This window comes from Alternaria novae-zelandiae, assembly GCF_023758075.1.
Source record: "Alternaria novae-zelandiae strain BMP 2774 chromosome Unknown scaffold_16, whole genome shotgun sequence".
NCBI classification, from domain to species: domain Eukaryota; kingdom Fungi; phylum Ascomycota; class Dothideomycetes; order Pleosporales; family Pleosporaceae; genus Alternaria; species Alternaria novae-zelandiae.
Window position 1 is genome coordinate 659,566 of NW_026056976.1, and position 23,590 is coordinate 683,155.

The window sequence follows — 23,590 nt, forward strand, 5'->3', positions numbered from 1 at the left end:
AAGTGGAGAGGTTTCGCAAAGCCTTGCCAGATGGAGAGGCGACCACGTGCTGTAGGATCCTCCAGGATGAAAGCGCGTGTCGCAATAGCGGACCATATAACATCGCGGTCTTACTCTGCAGCTTATGTTGAGACAGACGCTGTACGCTTCCCACAGTCATCGATGACATGTGGCATGACTATCGACGCATGTACTAAAATTTCCGTCAATAGGTGACCAGTCGCAGACATCACGACGGCTTCCCAACTTCATTTGCCGTGGTTTCCTCCCTCCGCCCTCGACCGATATCGCCATACGCCAGAACATCAAGCAATCGACTAAGTTGTCGATTTCTAGAGTCCCGTCATGATTTCGTCTCCTTTATTGCGTTGGACGGTCCGCCGCTTCCAACCTTGGAAGGTTCGCTTAGAGCGAATAAAGCCGTGCACCGGACTGCACCGCATCGCGGGGTCGCCCCGGGATAGCGTTCGGCTCGTGTTTTGGATTTAGGACTATCGCGAGTTTTAGGCACACGCGAGGAATGCATAGTCCATACTTTGTTGGAAGAGAAGTTGTTCCATTCCAGTAAAGACGCGCGCCTGCTGGGCCGAGGAAGCGCCCGGAAGGCAACGAGCTCTTCGAACCCCTCATCACTTTCCGTCACTTTGGCACGAGCATGCCAGGGGAAGCACATGCGGGAAGGGCTGCAAAGCTTGGAAGCCAGCCGGTGATAGCGCTGACACCGCCACTACTGATTGGCCAACACCGTTGAATACGGGGTGCCTCTTGGCCATCGCCTCTAGCGGCCGCGTCTGCGGGCGGTGCGTGGTGTGCGCCCTTCACGGCCCTCGCCCCTAGCAGCCCAGTCCATACCGGAAAGACAGGAGACGGAACTACACATCAGCCATCTTGTGCCATATCTCATCGCATCCTCCCAGGTCTCAACAGTGGTGGTCCCACGGGTAGTCTCACAATGCCAAAGCGATCGGCTGGCTGCTTCGAGTGCAGGAAAAGAAAGGTTCGATGCGACGAGACCAAACCAGAGTGCAATACCTGCGTGAGGCGCGGAACAAAATGCCCTGGCTATCGGCCAGCACAGGCTTTTATTCTCCACAACTTCGATGCACACGGAGAAAAGCCATCCCTGATCAAGGAGGATGAGAATCGCTACAAGTACGCCAGTCAAGCTTCGTCAAGCTCACAAAACGACGCAACTTTCTCAAGCAAGGCCATCGTACGCAGAGAAGATGCGCAAACGGAGCCTGAGGATGCGCCTCTGCCCAAGCAGGTCAGCGCAGTTGCCGCCGACAGAATACAGCATCTGGGAACCTTCATTGCCCTGTATTTGCCCAGAGCTGAGGGTCCGGCGTTGCCGCCCCCTTCAGCCCTGATGCTTGGCCTACCTACTATGCCCGCGAACAGCCCGGTACTCATGGCTGCAATTGATGCTCTCTCTGCAGCGCAACTGGCGGTGAACAACAGAAATCATCCGCTCATCCATCGCTCCAGGTCGCTATATGGCACAGCCCTGAGTCAGATGTTGCGCGCAATACAAGATCCAGTGACAGCACTCAAAGACGAAACACTGCTATCAACGTATATGCTCACGCTTTACGAGGTACAAGCGATCTCATCCAATGCTCTTGCTATCAGGTCTAACCGCTCGCATAGGTTTTCGTAGGTGTTACACAAGGTCATGGCTTTTTCTACCATGTCCAGGGACTTCTACATCTTCTTAAGCAGCGTGGGCCAGCTTCATTCGAGAGTCGGTTGAGCATGCAAATTTTCCACGCCATACGGTACAATTCGGTATGAGGAATCGTATTGTCGTATGCTGTACAGCCTCGCTAATGCCTGCTAGCTGAGTATCGGCTACCACATGCGAAAGGCCTCAATGCTAGACAGCACGGAATGGTTATCAGTGACTGCCAAAGCGGCAAAAGTGGATCCGTACGTGGCTCTGAACGACATCTGCATACACATCCCACGACTCCTGGAGCGCACGGACAAGGCCACCAGACCAGAATGTCCAAAGGAGGAGATTGATTCTCTCATTGAGGATTCGCAACAAGTCGCTAGCCGTGCTTTTGAGTGGCTCTCAACGTTTGAAAGACACGGTCCGCGATACGACACGGTAGACGTTGCCTTCATGGATGGCTTCCTGGATATTTGCGCAGACCGCGTATTCGATCCCGTCTTCTACTTCCACTACTTTGGGGCCGGCATTTGCTACCTTATCTACTGGATGAGCATGTTGATCTTGCAAGGCAACACATTCAAGTTGCTCCGGCAGCATCGACAACTCGATATGAAGCAATTGTACATGTGGGACCGCCAGCTCAGCAGCTATGCAGATTCGATATGTCGAAGCGTGCCGTACAATTGTCGGCCCGTCACTGGTTACACTGCAAAATTCGGATCGTTGACACCGCTTATGGTTGCGAGAAAATACTACGAGATGAAGGGAGCACAGACCGAAGCAGGATGGTGCGCAAAAGTTTACATGGGCGCGAGAGTACCGGAGCTCTATCAAGCGCCCATCGCATTAGAACCTTTCGAGAATGTCAAGAAGACCGTGCAGGGCAACCCGCGGTATATTTGAAGGGTTCCATGTAGACTATGACGAAATAAATAATGGCATCGCAGTTTTCTTCCTGTTACACTTGACAGAACTCTCCTTAATGACTCCGTTTGCAAGGCGTAGCTACTCTAACATGCGCATGTTACACCAAGTCTACAGCGTGGATCGTTTCGACGGAAGCTTGGGTGGTGCCACCACTTCTCCATTGGCGAGTACCTCAAGATGGGCCAACTCACAAGTATCGTCATGTTCTCATCATAGTTTGCAGGTTAGGGGTGGGCAAACTACCTATAGTCACTCAGAGGTCATTAACTATGACTTTCGTGTTCCTTCATATCACGCGACGCAGTGAAGACATCTTACACTCATACGGCGACTCATACCTGCTTGTAGAAGCTGCCTTCGATTTTCTCCGCCGTCTCACTCAGAGTAAGTTTTGTCTACATTTGCTTATCATGATGCACAGAAACCCATGTACAACAATTAGCACCCACTAAAGCGTCTACCCCCAAAGATAGCAATGACTTGTTACTTTTTGAAAGATAGTCTACCTAAGGGTCAACGCCAGATATAATGCAAGCTACAGTCATATAAAAGCCGTTCGCCATTAAGTTCAAGCATGCAAGTCAAGGGAGCACAACGGTAAAGAGTGATTCAGTTGGACAAAGCGACTGCGAAGACTGAATTGGCCTATGGTTTACACGAAATGACATATGCTGTGGATATACATCTCCGGATATGCAAATGTCACACCTGTTCCTGTGCGATGCACGGTTTGAGTACTTTCCATTTGTAACATTGACTCAACATCTATGCAGTTGGTCGTATGCTAACCTAGGCCTGCACCTCCGTAACCAACTTGCCCGTGTTGCCACCCTGGAAAAGCATCATCCAAGTTTTGGGCACATCCTCAAACTTAGTCTTAACCACTGTCTCCGTCTCGGGCCCAACCTTGAGCTTGCCCTCCTTGACTCCCTTGATCAACTCCTGGATATACTGACCAGCCTTGCCCGACTCAATAGCATCGATAACAATGAAGCCTCTGACCTCAATGCGATTGCTGATAATCTCGAACCAGTTCTTAACGCCGCTGTCGCCCATGGAGTTGTACGTTGCGACGGCGCCGCACGCAGCGATGCGTCCGTGGCGCTTCATACGACCCAGCATGAGCGACAAGATGTCGCCGCCAACATTGTCAAAGTAGACTTCTACGTAGCCCTCCGTGGCTTTCTTAAGGTCAGCCTCGAAAGACGCGGCTTTGTAGTCGACGCAAACATCTGCGCCCAGACTCTCGACCCAGCGGCACTTCTTCTCACCACCGGCAATGCCGATGACGCGTTTACATCCAAGAACGTGCTTGGCGAGTTGCACAACCATGGAGCCGGTAGCTCCCGCAGCTCCGGAAACGACGACCGTGTCGGAGGAAGAGGCGCGCGCGATGTCGATGAGGCCGTAGTACGCGGTCAGGCCTGTTCCGCCGAGTGCACCGATGAAGTGCGTGGGGCGTATGCCGGCGCTCTCGTCGGCTTGGATGGGTCGAACGGCTTTGTTGGATACAACGGCATATTCTGTCCAGCCGAAGTCGCCCATGACGAGTTGACCCTTGGGCAGGCTATCGGTGCTGGATTCGACAATCTCGGCAATGGCGAAGGAACGCATTACTCCACCTTGCTTCACCGGCTCCACGTAGAGGCGCTCAGGGTCCATGTCTTTCTGGATCCTGTAGACACAAGTCAGTCGTGTTCTACGGGATTTTTTTGTGTGGTCAGACTCACCATCCTCTTTGTGCGGGGTCATTGGAGAAGTAAAGTACTTTGATAAGGACTTGATCAGCGCTTGGGCTTGGGAGGTCAATGGTTTGGAGCGAAAAGGTCGCGTCGTTGCCCTCAATGACGGGGTCGTTGAGTGGTGGGTTGGCAAGAACCCACTGGCGAGTTTGTTGGCCCGGCATCTTTCTGTATGTTATGAAATAGTGTTCTGTATGTAATTGGGTAGATGATGTGGTAGTTTGCTGTCGAAATTGTTGATGATTGAAGAGGCCTTTTAAGTACAACAGGAGCTAAACAGTCTCGAAGCTGCGGTGGGGTCTACTAGATCTTCCACGTTGATCCTGGACAACTTAAGCCCAGACGTAAGAGCATGTAAGGACTTGCTAGCTCTACTTAGTACTTGGCATAGAGTCGATTCGAGCTAATGTAGAGATGTTTACGGTGAACCTCGGCTTCTAGTGGTATCCAGTTTTCGCCCACTCTGGCGCGTAACGTGTCCATTGCGTGTAACAGTAGTCTTTCCGCTTTTCGTCCGACATATTTTAGATGAAGAATTACTGAATCGGAATGGTGGTTGAGAAACGCATGCTTAGTGACGCGCTGTTCTGGTCATTGAAGAGATAGCGGGGTAGCTTCAAGTTCCCAGCAGCAAGTACGCATGTAGCAGGGGGGGTATCGATACATGACTCGCATATGGTGTATCGTCTTAGATGGCATTGCGATACAGATCTATCTGTGATTTTTTGTCTAGAGAAGCACCGTAGGCTGCTTTCTACCACTTTCCACCCTTGCCCTTCTTCTTGTTTTTCCCCTTCTCAGCGCCACCCTTCTTCTCCTGAGCGGCTGGTGTTCCCTTGTCGTCTGCCACGACTCCACCCTGGGTAAGGCCTTCCATTCTCTTCTTTCCTTTCTTGCCCTTTGGACGGTAGTAGCTCCTATCACGCATAGGGAGCCATCTTTCGGGGTCCATCTTCTTACTCTCGACATAGTCCTTTGGCATTCTCGACTTGCGCAACCTCTTCGCTCTGGCCGGCGCCTCCTTGCCTGGTGCAAGGCTACGTTTCCGGGATTCTGTTCCAAGATTGACCGACGTGAGGCTACCGAGTGGGACGCCTGCATTTTCAAGTTCAACGGCATCCACGTCGGATACCAGTCGGTTGGCTTCTGGTAGATAAGACAAAAGATCCGCAGGTATTGACGATGGATCTGTGATACTGTATGCGGCTACGAGACCAGCGATAGACGCTCGATCTTCGTTATCCTGGTTGTACAAGCCCTTGAAGATCTCTCCTGCAGATCTAACGTTATCTGGATTATGAGTATCAAGGAGGGCGGTACCGGCAGCGACCATGAGAGACTTTGATGGGGCCTCTGTTTTCGACTTGTGAGGCTTCCGCCAGTATTCGGCTGCTTTTGCTAGCTCGTTCTTTGACGCGCCGGGCCGGCCTTGTTGTGCGTACAGGGAGACGAGTGCGGCAATCAGCCCTGGTGCGAACCGTACGTCGAGATCGGAGGCTGAGGCACTCTGTTCCAAACGCTTGAAAAAGGATTCTAGGAGATGTGTTGCCGCAGCGTAGTTGTTGGTGATGACGTATAAGTGTGTTATAGTTAGTATTAGACCCACATCGGTCGGTCTCTTTTCCAGCAATGGTACTATTTCCCTCAGCGCAGCCTTCTCGGTGTCTGCGTTCCTGGCGTGGGCTGCTGCGTTGAGCACCGCCGCCATATTGATGGCAGGGGACAGGGACGGAGCAGGCGATGCAGAGATGACTTTCTCGGTGGACGATGCGACGCCAGCGACCTTTTGCGATAGCAGGGCCATGACATATTCGTCTTGTCGCAGGATGTTGGACTGGTAGGAGAAGTGCTGGTCGGTGACGGGGGGCTGCGGCGATGCGTGGAACAGACGATGTGAAAGGTACGGGTTCGAGTGCTGCTTCGAGGCGGCGATGGTGTTGACCTGGGCGATGTAGCGGGTTGAGAGCTCCTTGATGCTGCTGTTGTCAGTGTTGGTTCTGAGCCGGGCATGATCGTCTTACTCAGCGAAGGGGATCTTGGTGGCCAGCTCCTCTGCTTCATCCGTCTTGCCCAATTGCGTGAGCACATAGACCTGCTGCACGGTAATTGGCAGCAACTCGGCCTTCTTCTCTTCCTCGCTGAGGTCCGAGAGAGCATTGCACAGGTCCTTGGCGCGCTTCAGACACACCTGGGCCTGGCCAAATTCATTGCGAGAGATGCTGCCGCATGCTGCGTTGAAGGCAGTCTCGAAGACGTCGAGGTCCTCACGTGTGGGCTGCTTCTTCTGGGCAAGCTCGCCTTGGCCTGTCCACTCGAGCTGTGCATCGACGGCGCCCGCATTGATGCGGATATCGTACTCTTCGGTTTGCACGTTCTGGTCGGCGAGGTCCCGGTAGATCTTGGTGGCGTGCGCGAAGTTCTCTGAGCGGTATGCCTGGCGTGTCTGTGTCAGCGATGTCTGCGGCCCCGCTGCCGTCGAGTACATACGGCCTGGGCAAGCATGTGCTTCATCCCCCGGCCGGCGTCTGGCCCTGCCGCTGCGGCTACCTGGGCAGCCCTGGCTGCATTGCCAGTCTTGTAGAGGGCGTATGCGTACTCGAACCGCGCCTTCTCCTGCAGCTCGTGTGCACCCTCAAACACTTGCAATGAATCCGCGTAGCGGTCCAGATGGAGCAGCGCTACTGCTTTGGTGTGCTGCGCATCCAAATCGCCCTTGGACCTGCCCAGGGCTGCATTGGCGGCCGTGAGCACTTCGTCGTGGTCGGCGATGGTGGCTTGCGCAAGCAGCGACGAGAGGGATTTGGTTGATGCGGCCATGGTCGATTCGCGCTTTATCCTTGGTCCATCGGGCAGCGGCGCAGGTGTTGAAGCGACAGCGATGGGCGCTGGTGTGCTCGCGGGGGGTCTGGTCTGCGGAGGCCTTAGTGAAGGTACGCGGGGATCTGAGGTGGCATGGTGCAAGCTCGCCTAGGACACGACCCTTGCACGTTCCACTGCCTTGGTATTCTAAGGCTGTATGTACTCAATGGCCACACCAACCAACACCGCCTCGTCGCATGCTTGGAGCTATTTCGATGGCTCGGCTCCTTGTGCAAAAGTGTCAAGTCATCTCATTTGGTACATGCAATCTAAATAAACGCTTTCCATGTTTCCAGCGGTGAACATAGCCCAGTGTATGCGAAAACGCCATTGAAAAGACACGCCATCCGACAATGCTTTCAGAGACCACCCTGGATAAACAAACGCCATCGCTATGTGATCAATCAGTTTACATCCTCGAATTCATCCTCTTCGCTTTCATCGCCGCCGTTGGATGCGGCTGGGGTTGCTGCTGCTGGTGTGGCAGCGGCGGAAGGAGTTGGAGCGGCGGACGATTCCAGCTTGACACGCTTCGCTTCCGGTAGAGCACCGGGCGTGCCCACATCGACATCTTCAAACTCGTCCTCATCGTCATCCTCGTCGTCCTCGTCGTCGTCCTCTTGCTCCTTCCTGCGGCGTTCGGCTTCGATCTGGGCGAAGACTGCATCAAGGTTCTGATTGGTGCCCATTGTATCCCCTGCCTCCGTCTTGATACTGGCATTGTCGATCCCGTCTGCCTCTTGCTTTACAGTGGTCGTATTCCCTGCCGCATCTTTGATGACAGTTGATTTTGTATGCCAAGTGGGAAGCTGGTTCTGCATGGATATCTTCTCTTGACGAGCCCGGTCTGCCGCTCGCTGCTTCTCGTTTTGCTCTGCGCTCGAGCCTATCTGCACATTGATCTTCTCTGGGCCTGTGTCAATGCCTTTGACGGCGGTTGGGCGTGAGGCCGTCGTCTCGATAACCTCGACCTGCGTACCAGGGTCGACATTCCTATCTCGAGGAAGCTCGATCCTTTCGCTGATAATGTCTGGCGGTTCCAACGCTGGAAGGTTGCCCATGTCCTGAATCTTTGACATCATCTCGATCAGCGGGCCAAACAGCTTATTGAACTTGGCTGGGGTGTCGTCGACGTCGTCCGCTTGAATATCTTGGTCGATCTCGTCTAATCGGAATCCGCATCTCGCGCAGATGAAGCCGCTGTCGTCTGGCCCAGGGTTCGTATCGGGGTGATCAAGCGCCTGCATGGTCGTGTATGTGGATTTGCATCTCAGGCATTTGAACTCGGGTTTCTCGGTAGTGGGTTTCGCGTCCCTCTTGATGCCCTCATCAATCTTGTGAATCTTGTACTTGACAGAGTCGACGGCGCGGCGCCAGTCAATGTAAAAGAACTCTCTGCTTGATGCCTTGTTTGCACCCTGGCGCAGGACATGCTGAGTGTAGGATGAACACAGCCCTGCCTCCCGAAGCTTACCCGCAACCTTGCTGACATGTTTCGAGTTCTTGCCTGCGTCGAGGATAATGGTCATGTCGGCCACGGGCAGCGCGCCGTGATAGCAGAGCGCGTCCATAATGACGATGTGCTCGGTCTCGTAGAACATACGGACGACTGTCCTGAGCAACTGCTTCACGGCTTGTACGGGATCCCCTCCGCTCTTCTCCACGGGGTCCTTGATTGCCGCGCCCATGATTGCGGTGGTGCAGGCACGGAATCGGGTTCAGCTCGGATGACGGCCGGAAAGGTGCGTGGGGGACGGACGGCTTTATTCCCATGCGCCAGCCCAAGTTGCAGACGGGACACTCGGTTTGCAACGGTCTTATGTGGATCGGGAAGGGCGCATCGTTCTCTAGCTTGTGCGATGTGCGTGCGCCGGGGGGGCTGACGAGACAGTGGGTGGTTGAGTCGAAGCGAAGGTGAAATGTTGTAAGAGTCCAGGCAGGCACGCGCGATGGAACTACCCAGGTACGCATGCGGCAGTAAGCGGTGACGCAGGCGGTGAGGCGTGCGTGCCGAGTCCACCCAAATTTAGTGCCAATCACTTCGCTGAAACTTCCACACCAACTTACCTATGACCCGCAGCTTGCTCTTCCGGACAAAGCTGCTCACTCGTCTTCAGCGGCCATGTCGGACAACGAAGGACCCCGCCGCGACCATGATTCGTCGAGCCGCGACCAACGCGACAAGAAGCGCAAATGGGCCGACAAAGACCGCAGAAATGCTTCGCGGGGAGGTGGTGGACGGCACCAGCATGGAAGCCGTCCGAATAAGAAAAGAAATATGGGGCGTAAGGAACATCAGTGAGCCGTTGCCCATCTGCTCCGCGCCCGTCTCTAACTAAGCAAGCTCTACCCAACTAGACCGACGGGACCGCAATGCCGAACAACAAGCCAAGTATAAGGAGCAAGAGGAAAAGGGCGAGGACCGGCCCGCCCTGCCTGCGGCGTTCCCTGCAGAGGAAGTCGAGGCAGAAGAGCGCAGGCCGAAGCGCAAAGTTGCAGTTATGATCGGCTACTCAGGTACCGGCTACAAGGGCATGCAGATCGACTACAAGCAAAAGACCATTGAAGGAGACCTCTTCAACGCTTTTGTCGCCGCTGGCGCCATATCCAAGGCAAACGCATCCGACCCCAAGAAATCCTCCCTCGTTCGTTGCGCGCGTACCGACAAGGGTGTCCATGCAGCAGGCAACATTGTGTCGTTGAAGTTGATCATCGAAGAGGAAGATATCGTGGACAAGATCAACAGCCATCTCCCCGAGCAGATCAGGGTGTGGGGCATCCAGCGAACCATTGGCTCCTTCAGCTGTTATCAGGCGTGCGACTCACGGTGGTACGAATACTTGATCCCGACCCACTCGTTCCTCCCGCCGCATCCTTCGAGCTACCTAGGGAAAAAATTGGAGGAGTTTGCGGAGGCGGAGAACGATGTGGAGGGATACCGCGAGCGACAGGCTGAGGTAGCCGACTTCTGGCCTGAGACGGAAGAGAAGCACATCAAGCCCATTCTGGACTCGCTGGACGATTCGATACGATCCCTCGTACAAGAAGCGCTTTACAACGTTGAAGCGATCGATGCACCGCCTGGACAAGATCGTATAGTCGATGCATCGATTGATCATGAGACCAAGCAAGAGAAGCCTACGGACGTCGAAGCGGCGGAGCAAACTGCAAAGCCAGACGAAGGTGGGCTCGACACAAGCGGAAACCCACCAGACGAGGTCAAGCAAGTCATCGACACGATACAACAAAATGAACCCAGCATCACTCTCGACAGCTCCACTGACGGTTCTCGTCCCCTCCCTGAAGGCGTAGTCAACCAACCGGTCCTCGAGGAAGCCATCAAAACTCTGAAGAAGGCATACCTGGACGTCAAGAAAGCATATCGCATATCTCCCGAGCGACAAGCGCGTGTACAAGCCGCACTTGACAAGTACCTTGGAACCCACCGCTACCACAACTACACCGTGCACAAGAAGTACAATGACAAGTCCGCCCAGCGCTATATCAAGAGCTTCAAAGTCGCACCCAAGCCCATCATTATCAACGATACAGAATGGTTGAGCCTAAAGGTACACGGCCAGAGCTTCATGATGCACCAGATCCGCAAAATGGTTGGCATGGCCGCCCTGACAGTACGATGCGGTACCGATCCTGAAATCATGGACAAGAGTTTCGGTAACGAAGTTGTCCGGATACCCAAGGCCCCCGGCCTGGGCTTATTACTCGAGAGGCCGGTGTTCGACTCGTACAACGCAAAGTCTGCTAAGCAACACGGACGCGAGACGATTGACTTTGACAAGTACAACGACAAGATTGAAGACTTCAAGGAGAAGGAGATTTACCAGCGCATCTTCCGCGAAGAGGCAGAAGGCAACCAGTGAGTTCCTTTTTGGATTTCACGACACCGGACATGAACGCTAACAAGCTCTAGATTCAACACCTTCTTCACACATCTGGATAATTACAAGGACCCACAGTTCCTTTACCTGACCTCTGGTGGTATCGAAGCCACCAAGAGGAAGCGCGAAGACAAATCCACGCAACAAAAATACGAGGAGGATTCGGAGGATGAGAACGCGAGTGGTGGGGAGGGTTGAGCTACAGCGTGATTGCTAGAAGGCTATTAAGCTCCATGGCCATGGGCAAGGTTGGGAGTCGCTTTCGACCCCCTTCTTATGCATAACACGCGCGTCATGAAGAATTTCCCCAATGACATCATGAGAAGAACACAAGATTTCACACATGCAGAGATTGTATACCCGTGGTACAAGTCTGTGAAGATTGCTGTATCATATCCGTGCAATTCAGTCTGAACTCGATTGGCGGGACAACGCGAGCGAAGCATGACACCGAAACGCCTCGCTTGATCATCACACATCCTTCGATTAGAAGGCCTCATAAACCCTTGCCGTCGAGATATTCCTGCACCCTCTCCAAAAGCTCAGCCTTCTTACCCCCAGTACTCTGACCCCTTGCGCCAAGCCACTGCTTCAGTACGGCTACCGTTTGCTTGCTAATCTTTCCACCATTATTCAGGTCGGCCATTTGCTGGTCAGTCATTGCTTCTTCCTCGTCTCCACTTTCGGCTTTGACTTTTGACTCTTTTTTTACCCTTTTGGGCACTGGCTTATCGTCACTGTCTGCGCCGCCGCCAGGGCGTTTCTTGGCCGTGGGTTTAGCGCGGTGGGCAAGTGCAGACTTATGTTGCTGCTCGTATGCTGCTTGAAATTCTCTGCCGTAGTCTTCAATGTACTCGCCACAGCGCTTGTCGATTTGTTTGTAGCGAGGAATCGTTTTGTCATCAGGCTGGAGTGGGAGTTCTTCTTCCAGGGCTAGCGCTTGTAAGATGCGGTAGAACCATTGCAGGTCTGGATTGGGATACTTGGATGGGTCGTAGACACCCTTGGGTAGTTGCAATTGCTCAATGATGAGGCGCATCTTGTCTGTCAGCGCATCCGTGGTTTTGAGGGGCTGCTCTGGTGGCGTTGGGAACTGGCGGATGTCGTCCGCGAAAGGCAGGGGTACAAGCCAAAGGCCCGGTGGTGTCAACTGGTCGCCTTCCTCATTGAGCCTCTCTTCACCGGGTATAAGAGCGGCAAGTGTAGGTGCAGCGTTGCGACGTGGAATGAACCATACCAAGCCCATCTTTTGGGACTTGAGTAGCTTTTGCTGTAAAGCCGAGAAGACACGAGTGGAGCCAATGTAGTCTGCGTCGGAAGGGTAGATGAATGTTGATTTGTTCGTGTTGGCCCATAGTGGGACGCTGGAGAGAGGCTTGAAGCCAATGATTCGGATCACAGGCTCCCCAAAACATTGTCTTATCTGTGTAATCTCTTCGGGCGTAAAGGTGATTGCATCGCCGCCAAACTTGTACGCCTTGCGCATCTCCGTCTTCTCCATGGCCCGCGCCGAATCGCCTGCCAGTTGTTGTGTTGACGAAGTCGCTATCTGTGGCTTTTCACCTCCAACCCAAACGTAGCACGACTTGACATGTTCCTGGCGCTTGATGAGAATATATCCTTTCACCCCGATGCGAAGATCAGGACCGAGCTCCATGGGCAGCGAGAACAGAGCGCGACGGGGTGTGGCTTTGGAATTGATGGAGGATATGAGCTGCTTGAGGAGCGAAATGCCTTCGCCGCTCTTCGCAACTTTGGTGGTCGACGGTAGAGTAACGGGGGCTTCGGGATCGGATGGTGATGTGGGATATACAAGATCATCGAAGAAGCGCGATCGGTCAAAGGTATGATCTGGCTGTGAGATGGGGAACAGGTCAATGGTGCAGCCGAGGTCATACAAATCACGTGCTCGGGTGACTGCCGTGTCCTTGTCTGCCTTGACTTTGATCGGATAGTCGTTGTCCGTCACCACGAACAGGCGTCTTGACGAGAAGTTGGGCGCCTTTGTAGTGAAGATCTGGTTTGCACAGAACAGTACCGTTGCTATGCTGGCACCGTCCCTGGCAGGCTTCAATATCTCTTCGGCCTCGTCTTCGTTCTCGACCATATCTCTGAGCCTCTTGACGTCCTGAGCGGACGGGACGTCAAGGTCTGCAAGGAGGTAGCAGTTTTGAAACGTGTTGTCACCGTCCTTCAAGTCCGTCTTCTCGGTACCGAAGAGCAGTATGCCCATCATGTCGTTTGGGTTCGAGATGATGCGCTGCTGCATCAGCTGGTAGGCGCATTTCAATGCAGCAGACGTGGGGGAGTCGCGCTCGGCTTTCTTGTCTTCCGACTTGGGCGGTTGCTCAAGCATGGTAGGACTGACGTCGATTGCGAAGAGAACGGCGTCTTTGATAGTCTTGTAGCTCTACATGCTGTCAGTGACGCTTGCCAATGCCAAAGCTGGAACGGGAACGTACAGAGTCGTCAATCTCCTCCTCTTCGTCTTCTTCTTCACGTGGTCGATTGTCCTGTGGAGCCGCCATGATGCCCGTCGCGTTCAGCTCGAGTGAGGTTTACTTGCTGTATTGTCGAAGTGCAGCTCAGCTGGGCGATGGCACCTGTGGCATTGGGGCCGCAGCAGGCTGTCAAGCACAGGCCGGTGCAACGCGGGACAGTGGCCTAGGCAGCAGAGCGGAACGCGCGCACTAGCTCCAACACGTCGGCACGTGTCTGCGAGGCTGCTGTGGGGCAAGCCCTAGCGTCCGATCGCCAGCCACGATCGTCATCAACGGCCAACAAGACTGCTGCCATTGGCCAGAGCTTTCTCCGACCTGCGCTTCCGAGCATTATTCACGCTGTTGTTCTGGCCTCGGCATCTTCTCCTCGACACATCACTGCGGGAAGACGCCCTCTTTCTCGTCACACACCTCGCAATGGCTCTCCGCGTATCCTGTTCCCGCGCTGCAAAGCGTGCAACGTCCACCACACCCGCCACATCCATCATCTCGTCGTACAGTGCACAATGGAGGAGAGGCAACGCGACAGTCGCCCCTACTCAGATGACGCCCGGCTCAAAGGGGCCGACTGCAATGGTCTTCATGAACATGGGCGGGCCGTCAACAACGGATGAAGTGCATGGCTTCCTGAGCATGTTGTTTGTACGTAATCGGTCCAAGCGCATCATCGATTCTCAGCTTACGGAGTGTAGGCCGACAAGGACTTGATTCCCCTCGGACCCCTCCAAAACTATATTGGCCCCTACATTGCGCGGAGACGAACACCAAAAATTCAGAAGCAGTATGCAGAGATCGGTGGCGGATCGCCCATCAGGAAATGGTCGGAATACCAAGCCGCGGAGATGTGCAAGATCCTCGACAAGACCTCACCTGAAACTGCTCCCCACAAGCCCTATGTCGCGTTCCGCTACGCAAATCCCCTCACCGAAGATACCTACAAGCAATTGCTAGCAGACGGCTTTGGAGGAGGAAAGGGCGGCCGTGCCGTAGCCTTCACACAGTACCCGCAATACTCCTGCTCGACCACCGGCTCCTCTCTCAACGAGCTCTGGAAATGGAGGACAAGACTGGAAGGCAAGCGTGCAAACGGAGAGACTGGTCAAGAGGTGGAGCCCGAAGGCGCCATCAAGTGGAGTGTGATTGACCGCTGGCCGGCGCACCCAGGTCTGGTTGAAGCCTTTGCCCAACACATCGAGAAGAAGCTGGCCGAGTACCCAGTCGAGAGACGAGACGGCGTTGTCATTCTCTTCTCCGCACACAGTCTCCCCATGACCGTTGTCAACCGCGGCGACCCATACCCGTCTGAAGTGGCAGCGACCGTATACGCCGTTATGCAACGCCTCCAGATGAAGTACAGATATCGTCTCGTGTGGCAGTCACAGGTCGGCCCTCAACCTTGGCTCGGAGCACAAACCTCCGACACTGTCAAGGAGTACATGAAGAAGGGCCACACAGACATGCTCCTCGTACCCATCGCCTTCACCAGCGACCATATCGAGACACTATACGAACTCGACAAGGAGGTCATTGGCGAGGATGCGGAAGGCCACGAGGGTGTCAAACGTGTCGACAGCTTGAACGACAGTCCCGTCTTCATCGAAGCGCTCGCGAACATCGCCAAGGCACATTTGCAGAGCGGGCAGGCTTGCAGCCCACAGATGATTCTCAGGTGTCCAAAGTGCACAAGCGAGAGGTGCTTGGCACAAAAGGAGTTCTTCGCTGGTCAGACACAACACATTGACCCTCCCACAGCATAGACCGTGTCTTGGTTGTTGGAGTTTGATATGTATAGATATATAGCCAACGAAGATGTACTATTACTCCCGCTATGCCAGATATTATGCAAACTGCATCTTCAGCACGTGAAGTATTGTTCTCGTCACCACTGCAATCTCTGCGGGGATCCGGCGCACGGAGGCGCTAGTAGCATCTTTGGACAAAAGCGAATGATCTATCCTTTTTCAAAACTCACATCTCGAAGTCAACGTCACTCTACGTGCACCCCACAGAGCAAAACTGAGTGGGATTCTAAGAAATGTCATTCAATGCAAGACCGCGCTCCCTAGCTGTTACACGCATGTAGAAGCCTCTAAATCCTAGAATTACAGATCCCTCTCATCACCTAACCGTGTCTCCAATCATGACCCCGTGAAAAGCCGAAGAGCTTTATGCTGTCCTGGCAACAGGCTTCTTCTCACCACCCATGTCGTGTTCAGTGTAGTAGAAGTTCTCTTCTGGGATGCGTCCCCTCAGGAACTCAGGCTCGGAACCACGGACGTAGATGTCCTCGTACAGTACCTTGCCAGTAGCCTCGGGGACAGCCATCTTCTCCGCAATGGCAACCTCCTCGTCGACCTCAGAACGTGCTTGCTTGTCAATCGACTTGAGCTCCTCCTCAGAAGTGACGCCCCAGTCGAGGAGCTTCTGCTTGAGGCCGGCAATGGGGTCATTGGTACTGCGCATGCGCTGGATCTCCTCACGAGTCTTTGGTTGTTCGTCAGTACATGCTTTGTGATGTTGTAAAGCGGTGTGACTTACTCGGTATGTGGTTCCAGGGTCAGACATGGAGTGTCCTCCGTAACGGTAGGTGACGTATTCGTACACAAGGGGACCCTTGCCTGCGGCGGCATACTCCTTTCCGTACTTGACAGCGGCCTTGACGGCGAGGACATCCATACCGTTGATCTTCAGACCAGGGATGTACTGTCCACGCTTGTAGTAGTCGGTGAGGGCAGATGAGCGGTTAGCGGCGGTTCCCATACCGTACTTGTTGTCTGCGGGGTGTTAGTAAATCCGGCGCATGTCCACGTGGTGTTTGTACGCACTCTCGCAGCCAAAGATGACGGGCAAGTTCCAGAGCTTGGCCATGTTGAATGCCTCAAAGACCTGGCCCTGGTTGGAAGCACCGTCTCCGTACAGAGCCAGGGTGACGTTCTTCTTGTTCTCGTACTGGCAGGCAAAGGCAATACCAGCGCCGACGGGGACCTGGGCACCGACGATACCGTTACCACCGTAGAAGCCGGGGGCAAACATGTGCATAGAGCCACCCTTTCCGTACGCGATGCCCTCCCTCCTGCCGAGGAGTTCACCGATAATGGACTTGACAGATGCGCCGCGCATCAGAGCGAAGCCGTGGCAGCGGTAGGCGGTGATGAGATGGTCGGCGCGCTCGATGGCGTGTTCGATACCGACGGCGACGGCTTCTTGGCCGGTGGACAGATGGCAGAAACCCCGAATCTTCTTCTCCTTGTAGAGCCTGTCGGCGGCCATTTCCATGCGTCTGTTGCCTGTTAGACGCTGATCGTGTTCGCATCCCGGCATGGCGGGTGTTCCTACCGTACGGCGACCATGTCGTAGTACATCTTCTTGAGCTCCTTCTTGGTGACGTTCATTGTGTACGGCGGCGGGTCGAGCTCGTACGTCTCAAAGGCCTCGTCGGAGAGGCGGATCTCGAACGGCTTGTCGTCCTCCTGCACACAGTCAACGGTCCATTGCTTGCTCGACAGCCACACGGCTGGCTGCCTGCGTGTCCTCTTACCGATGGCACATTGGCCGGGTCCGTGTGCGATGAGGCCGCATCCGTCGTCACGAACCTGAAGGCGGGTCGCGCCGCTGGGGCCACGGCATTGCGGCGGAAGGGCGACGCAATGCTCCGCCTGATTGTCCTGGACAGCATTGTGAGGTGTGGGGGAAGCAGCCGAGGGGGAGGCGTGGGTATGCCGTGGGTATGCCGTGAGGTTCAGAGGGTGTTGATTCGAAAAGTTGCTCAGCTCCCGCCAGCTCGGGGATCCGCTTTGGCGCTAAGCCGTTACCGTCCGCCAACGCCAATCTCAGCACATCCCGATTCTCTCCGACTCAACACCTCCCAACGCATCGCAACTTCCATCACCTGCACCTTTCCATCGTCACTGCGCCATCAAATACCATGCGTATGCATAAGCTGCATACAACCGGCCGCAAATGCAGGGCGTGATGCCACCCTCTCAAAAGCACGGAAATAAGACTGTCTCAGCATCCCTACCTATGAGATCTCGCAATCACTCCAACCTGAGCACATAACCGCGATTCACTCGAGACATGTACAGAACCAATGAGGGACCTTGTTTTCGCTTGCCATGTCCCGTCCTTAGAAACACTGGTACAACGCTGAAAACCTCCGTCATGGGCACCTTTACGCCTAAAAAAAAAAACACAAGTACGGGAAGTATGAAATTAGTCGGAAGGGTGATACTACTAGCTACGAAGTTGTACACTTTTAGCCCGGAAACCCGGGCTCCAGAGACGACATCGACCTTGGGTGGGGTAGTGTGCCTGGCCTGTACGACGTCTACCTTACAGGCGACGTTCTGATGAAGTTGTTCTATATCCAGAGCGGAGTGAGAGGCAGGCATTACCGATGCAGATCTGCCAAAGAGCTCAGGGTCACCCGGCAAACATGGAGTTTTGTTAGAAAATCCTTGGGGCGTGGCGCACTTGTCACCCTTACAAAATCACGAACAAGATAATAGAAGAACGTATAAAATTTGTGTGTTTCACTTATGTTGCTTGCAAACGATCATGGCCCAGCTTTGGCACTTCCTTTGGCTGTATCCTACCAGTGCTGCACCGAGCGATGATTTACCAGATAATGAGCGTATAACAATAATCAAGAGCTATTGCGCCGAATATCTCTTTCTGGGTTTATGATTCTCTCTTTCCCCGAACACTTGGACATACGCATGCAATCTCGAAAAGATAATGCGCCCATATATTGCGCACGTCCGATCCTTCACAATTACGCATGGAATGGTGTGGTGTAGAAAAAGCATCAGACTCACTCTGGGTGACCAAAAGACATGTACCGTCTATTGCATAGAATCAAGCGTAGGCACAAAACCGATTTGGGGCGCCCGGCGTCATTGGGTCCGGACAGAAAATGTATGAGAGTCCTTAGCGTATGTGATCCACTCTTGATGCTAGGGCAAAGTTAGAGAAAAGAAGGTGAAGTAGCAGAACATGTACTTGCCTTTGCGATTGCATAGCCCAGTCTCAAGACCCTCTCCATGCGATGTTTGACTGTACTCGCCAACTCCAAATATCGCTCCTCTTCGTCATGCTCTCTCTCAAACCACTTGATGGGAAAGTAATCGTCTGCCCAGATCAAGCCTCGCACAAGATAATCCTCAGGCAAAGGCAGCTCGTCGCCCCTCTCGCCCTCCCCAGGAAATACACCGGAAGCCAGTATTGTATCGATGTTGGGCGTATGGCTTTGTGAATGACTCTGGATCTGGTTCTCCGTCTTGACCAACGTATTAAGGAAAGCAACGAGTTCGGCCCAAGGCGCGTCCTCAATGAGATCGGAAACGTATGTACTGGAAGCAAAGCTAGAAAGAAAAGCGAGCATAATGTGTACGTGAGGAAGCACGTTCTTGTCGCCGATGCGGCGGAGTACGAGAGCGAACGTCTCCCTCGTGATCGATTTTGCGTTGATGAAGGTCTGAAGGACTTTGAACTTGTCCATTGCCTTCTTAATATCCTGCTCAATATCTTCGGGCTTACTCGAGGCAATTAAAGGCTTCATTGGATTCTGTTGGTCAGCCGGAGATGCACTCCGAATCTTGTCTTCGGTCGCCTTTTGAGGATCTTCTGCTCTCCCCCAGATCGGAAGCAGCAAAATCTGGCGAAGAAGATTGTCGTTTTTCCCGTATTCAAACCAGCCGGCAATATTGGTAACCGCGATGTATACACCCTGCTCCTTCCATTTTGCTGTCACACGACCAATGTGATTGTCCAGGTTTCCGATGAAGTCCGCCTTCGCGTCCATGAACTCAGTTGTATGCTGATGCTTCTGCCCCTGAGCCGTGTCCACACAAGACTCCTCGAATTGCAGCCCGTGTGCTTTGATGAAGTTGGTGTCGATCGCTAAGGCATGTGTGAGAGGTGCGCCTGCACGACCAAGAATAGGATCCAGTAGAGTCAAGATTGACTCTCGCGCGCTCTGGAATGGTTTGACGCAGGTCAGAGACCTAGAGTAGTAGTACATTTGCTGGAGAGCATTTGGTCGTGCCAAGATAGCGAGGTGGTGATATAGACGACCCACAGTAGGATTCTTATCGGCAGCCTTGGTGTACCAAGAGCGCGCGACGCCTGCCCAAGTCTCACGGTCCCGGACATCTTCGTCCTCAATCGCCATCCGATATCGGCCAAGGTCTCCGAGGCACTCGATCCATGTATCCTCGAAAGCTGGAACGGTTTCGTACAACAAAGCCATCATCTGATACGCCAAATAGATGAATGCCAGCATATAATCTATACTGTCAGGAAGACGCCGCCGAAGTAACTCCAAGAAGGAATGGATACCATGTTTCCACATGCGTGCAGGCATCGAGTATTTGGCGGCAAGACGTCGGAGAGCCGGCGATGCAGAGGGATGCTGACTAGCTAAGAAAAAGTCATGATGCTCATGTAATAGCGTTCGGTGAAGAGCGATCAAAGCTTGCCAATGATCCGACGCAAGTTTGGTATCACCATCTTGCGCAGCTGCGGCTTGTGCGCGATCCACATGTATACACTTGGTCTCCACCATGGTTAATCCTGCGTAAATAGATTTCACTTCCGACGCAAGTTGCTCTTGCGAGATGGGTCGACTATCAGGCTGCAATAGTAAACCAGGGTATCGGGGATCATAGCGTTGAAGCTCTATAAGACCTGGTTGGCGTTGAGATTGTTGGGGCTTAGGAGTAGTTCGTTGCTGTGTATGAGCAGGGGACTGAGTTTGCGGTGATTGTAAGTGACTGCTCTTCGTAGCTTCGGCTGACCACTCGCTGGAGGGCTCGGGTGTCGTCTGGTATGGAGACGAGGTAGACTTGGCGTTTTGTTTAGGATCAAAAAGGCGTGCATCCTGTGGTCTCGACCGTGTCCTTTCCGAAACAACAGTTTGTGGAATTTGCCTAGAGAACTCGGAACCAGCCACTTCCACGTGAGACGGACCCTTCCCTCTGGGGCTGGTGAACTCATGTTCTGCCGGTCGTTTCCTTCCAGAGGGCGGTGAGTTCTGCCTGGAAGCCTTTCCAGAATCTATAGTAAGAGCCGCGATATCAGGCGCTGACCGGTCTCCAACAGTTGCGGCTGCCGAGTGATCAGATCTGCTAACCATATTAAACGCTGATCTAGCAAATGCCTGTACAGCAGCTTGGCCTGTACTCACTTCAATTTCAGGCTTAGCTGTCGAAACTTCTCTCTTGCCTGTCGCGGAGACAAGCCTTCAAACTCGTCGCGATGGTCTATCTTGCCGTGGTCATACAGCTGGTCGGCACTCGGAAAGACGCGTCCCTCATGACCGGGGTAAGGGCACGCGTGGGCCCTGATGATTGGACTCTGAGTTTTGAGCGCCTGCGCGAATTTGGTCTGGACGAGTTCACCGGTGTCCATAATGCGGCTAAATGTTTCAGGTGTAGGATTCGCGTTCGTATTCCGATCTCCGTATTTGGCGTGGGGAGCGATGTGATCTAATTGGATGAAGTTTTGGAGCGCACATACCCACTCGTGCGCGCACACCCAGCCTCAGCGTGGACTGTATCCTGATGACCTGGACTACGCAGTCTCCAATAAGATCCGGCAAGCTTGTACACTGTCGCATACGCGTCCGATGCTCTGCGCTCAAGTTCAAGGGGTCGGACTGCGTACGTTGACGAGGTAGTGCGAGGCCTCCGGTTTGGCTAGATGCGACGTCCGGGACGACAGGGACAGCAACCTCGCGTACAACAGAACGCAGAAATAGAAGAAAAGAGCTGTTTGACGTAAGATCTCCAACTCGAAGACTGAGATTGAATCTTGGGAGTGTCCCCCAGGGTGGGCATTAACACAATATAAGATGCGGCTCTGCTGTGGTTCGCCTACTAGGCAACAAGGCAAAAGAAGGCAAACGTCCCTGGGCACCGGACATGATTTCCTGCACGCCACCGTTAAACCTGCCTCAAAGGGCGTCGTCGACTTTGGTATCAACACGTCGCCTACTTGTAAGAAACCTCCTGCTCGGTTTGGTGGGCGGTCGTTGCCTACTTATGCTCGTTCCGTCTGCGGCTCTGCTGCTTGCTTTCGCCATCACCATGATGGGGGCCACATGAGCCCCACATTCTCGTCTGCTCCATCGAGGTTAGCGTTCCACATTATGAAAGCAACCTGGAACGGCATGCCCATGCATACACCATCCATCCAATGAATACCTAGACACTGTCGCTTATCATCAAAAGTTCATCCATCGAATGCCGTAGGTGCCAGCGCTCCTCACCTACGGCAAGGCAAGTCTTGCAACGTAGACCATAGTGTTTTTCGACTCTGCCTCACACCGGTTAACTACATGTTCCTGTGTATCTGCGTGCATGTACCGTGTAGTCCTCCATCTTGCTTGCTTCAGCTCATCGTCGAGAGTCCCGCTAGCCACAACACAGCCGCGAAGTCAATACTGACGCGTCTGCGACATCCTCACGCTTCAAATCTGAAGCCAACTATCCCCGCAAAAGACCTTGCGACAGTCATCGTAAGCCGAAGCCAGATAACGTACACGAAGACCGATTTGCTCAGATTTTACGAAGCGGGATGGAATTTTCGAGGCCTACGTCCTTGGTCCCACCAGAATGCAGGGTGTTGCCTTGTACATAGCAGATCTGCCGACGAACAGGGAGTGTCATCTGTTTGCCTGCGCAAGGTGTCACATGTACGCCGAGTATGTTGTATCAGTACTAATTTCCGACAGTCCGCTTGGACGACGACTCGATCATCGTGGGCGCTACAAACGCTTGCACGGGACGATACTGCTTCCACAACCGATGCGTGGCCATTATGTGCCGGGTCCCCGATTACCTACGTGGTATTAGCTTGGATACCAATGAACGGTGGCCACGCTTTCGGTATTGGCCCGAAGACACACAGCGCTCATTGCGCCCTCTCACGAAGCACGAGGCACAAGGCATTGCTGGCAAGCGCTTAGTGAAGGCTGCTAAGACGCGTCCTAACCTTCATATTTCCAAAGACCGGTGCGCCTCAATGCATGCCCTTTTGGTCGAAAGATATAATGCCATTACGTTCTTTTCGTCACCTGTATGCACCAGGGCCCAAACACATCAAGACATACGATTGGTCAAGTAACCAATCCCATTACCACCAACAACAATATCTTTGCCTTAAGTCTTCGCCAGCTGGTGCGGCAGAACAACAAGTCCTTCCTGGTCCGGTCAGGCATCGCTCAGGGAATAATCCAATTGTAGGTAGACGCGAATTTCACAGCGACCATTGTTGAAGTCGTTTCGTAATACCAAGAAGCACTGCGCACACGACTCTCAACCAATCAAGCGCACTATCATTGTGCTATGAGCTGTTGATCTAGGTGCATGCAATCGGGCAAACCGTGATAGCGACCTGAAACACTCATATCCTCTCCCCATACGCATGTTGGCTGACCGTACCTAGGTCAAATAGAGCACGAACCAGCATGGTCATCATCTCGCAACGGAAAACCAAGTACGGTCAGAGAATTTTGATCACAAGCCATCATCACCAAGTCAGCTCCGGCATTGCCGCTGGCTGTCGTAAACTAAGCGGTATGTGCTACACCAGCTCAGGCGTAGTTGCTCCTGCGCTGTCGTCTGAACGTGGCCGTTACAGAAAGCATGGCGTTTTCTCTGGATTAAATCATGTCGTGTATCGACACGCGAAGCGTCTTGAAGGGACTACTCAGCATAGTGTGCTATACACTAAAGATCTGCTGATTGTGGGGTGCAAGACTACCCTCGAATGAGGACTGAATAGGTATCTCGATGGCCGCTCAATCTGCGCATAGTCAGCATGCGAAAGAAAAGCCCATATGTGCAACCAGTTGAAAATCATGGTGTTGCACACAGTCTGTTGCCTGACAAGCACAATGCCTTCTGGGCTTCGTTCCAATAAGTGTATACGCGCATTCATTATAGCTTTCAAAGGGAGTGGTACGGTTTGATGAGGGGGAAC

At 53.5% G+C, this 23,590-nt stretch overlaps 8 protein-coding genes across 8 annotated transcripts; 3 read left to right on the forward strand and 5 right to left on the reverse strand.

Moving 5' to 3' along the window:
* Positions 1-520: 520 nt before the first annotated feature.
* Positions 521-2,581, forward strand: J4E88_007715 (uncharacterized protein; the record flags this gene model as incomplete). The annotated part of the gene is made up of 4 exons (XM_049401331.1): positions 521-527; positions 918-1,597; positions 1,651-1,788; positions 1,841-2,581. 4 exons carry the CDS (start codon positions 521-523, stop codon positions 2,579-2,581), a joined length of 1,566 nt encoding a protein of 521 aa, XP_049253015.1.
* An 813-nt stretch (positions 2,582-3,394) lies between these two features.
* Positions 3,395-4,511, reverse strand: J4E88_007716 (uncharacterized protein; the record flags this gene model as incomplete). The annotated part of the gene is made up of 2 exons (XM_049401332.1): positions 3,395-4,280; positions 4,336-4,511. 2 exons carry the CDS (start codon positions 4,509-4,511, stop codon positions 3,395-3,397), a joined length of 1,062 nt encoding a protein of 353 aa, XP_049253016.1.
* A 590-nt stretch (positions 4,512-5,101) lies between these two features.
* Positions 5,102-7,164, reverse strand: J4E88_007717 (uncharacterized protein; the record flags this gene model as incomplete). The annotated part of the gene is made up of 3 exons (XM_049401333.1): positions 5,102-6,323; positions 6,369-6,781; positions 6,835-7,164. 3 exons carry the CDS (start codon positions 7,162-7,164, stop codon positions 5,102-5,104), a joined length of 1,965 nt encoding a protein of 654 aa, XP_049253017.1.
* Positions 7,165-7,610: 446 nt separating this feature from the next.
* On the reverse strand, positions 7,611-8,894 carry J4E88_007718 (uncharacterized protein; the record flags this gene model as incomplete). Its single annotated transcript, XM_049401334.1, has 1 exon — positions 7,611-8,894. One exon carries the CDS (start codon positions 8,892-8,894, stop codon positions 7,611-7,613), a length of 1,284 nt encoding a protein of 427 aa, XP_049253018.1.
* Positions 8,895-9,328: 434 nt separating this feature from the next.
* J4E88_007719 (uncharacterized protein) lies at positions 9,329-11,303 on the forward strand (the record flags this gene model as incomplete). Its single annotated transcript, XM_049401335.1, has 3 exons — positions 9,329-9,504; positions 9,551-11,083; positions 11,138-11,303. 3 exons carry the CDS (start codon positions 9,329-9,331, stop codon positions 11,301-11,303), a joined length of 1,875 nt encoding a protein of 624 aa, XP_049253019.1.
* A 298-nt stretch (positions 11,304-11,601) lies between these two features.
* Positions 11,602-13,633, reverse strand: KU70 (ATP-dependent DNA helicase II subunit 1; the record flags this gene model as incomplete). Its single annotated transcript, XM_049401336.1, has 2 exons — positions 11,602-13,515; positions 13,568-13,633. The coding sequence occupies 2 exons, from the start codon at positions 13,631-13,633 to the stop codon at positions 11,602-11,604; spliced, it is 1,980 nt and encodes a 659-aa protein (XP_049253020.1).
* Positions 13,634-14,239: 606 nt separating this feature from the next.
* On the forward strand, positions 14,240-15,363 carry J4E88_007721 (uncharacterized protein; the record flags this gene model as incomplete). The annotated part of the gene is made up of 2 exons (XM_049401337.1): positions 14,240-14,248; positions 14,299-15,363. The coding sequence occupies 2 exons, from the start codon at positions 14,240-14,242 to the stop codon at positions 15,361-15,363; spliced, it is 1,074 nt and encodes a 357-aa protein (XP_049253021.1).
* Positions 15,364-15,772: 409 nt separating this feature from the next.
* On the reverse strand, positions 15,773-20,171 carry J4E88_007722 (uncharacterized protein; the record flags this gene model as incomplete). The annotated part of the gene is made up of 5 exons (XM_049401338.1): positions 15,773-16,090; positions 16,145-16,380; positions 16,432-16,886; positions 16,943-17,218; positions 18,676-20,171. 5 exons carry the CDS (start codon positions 20,169-20,171, stop codon positions 15,773-15,775), a joined length of 2,781 nt encoding a protein of 926 aa, XP_049253022.1.
* Between the last annotated feature and the right edge of the window lie 3,419 nt (positions 20,172-23,590).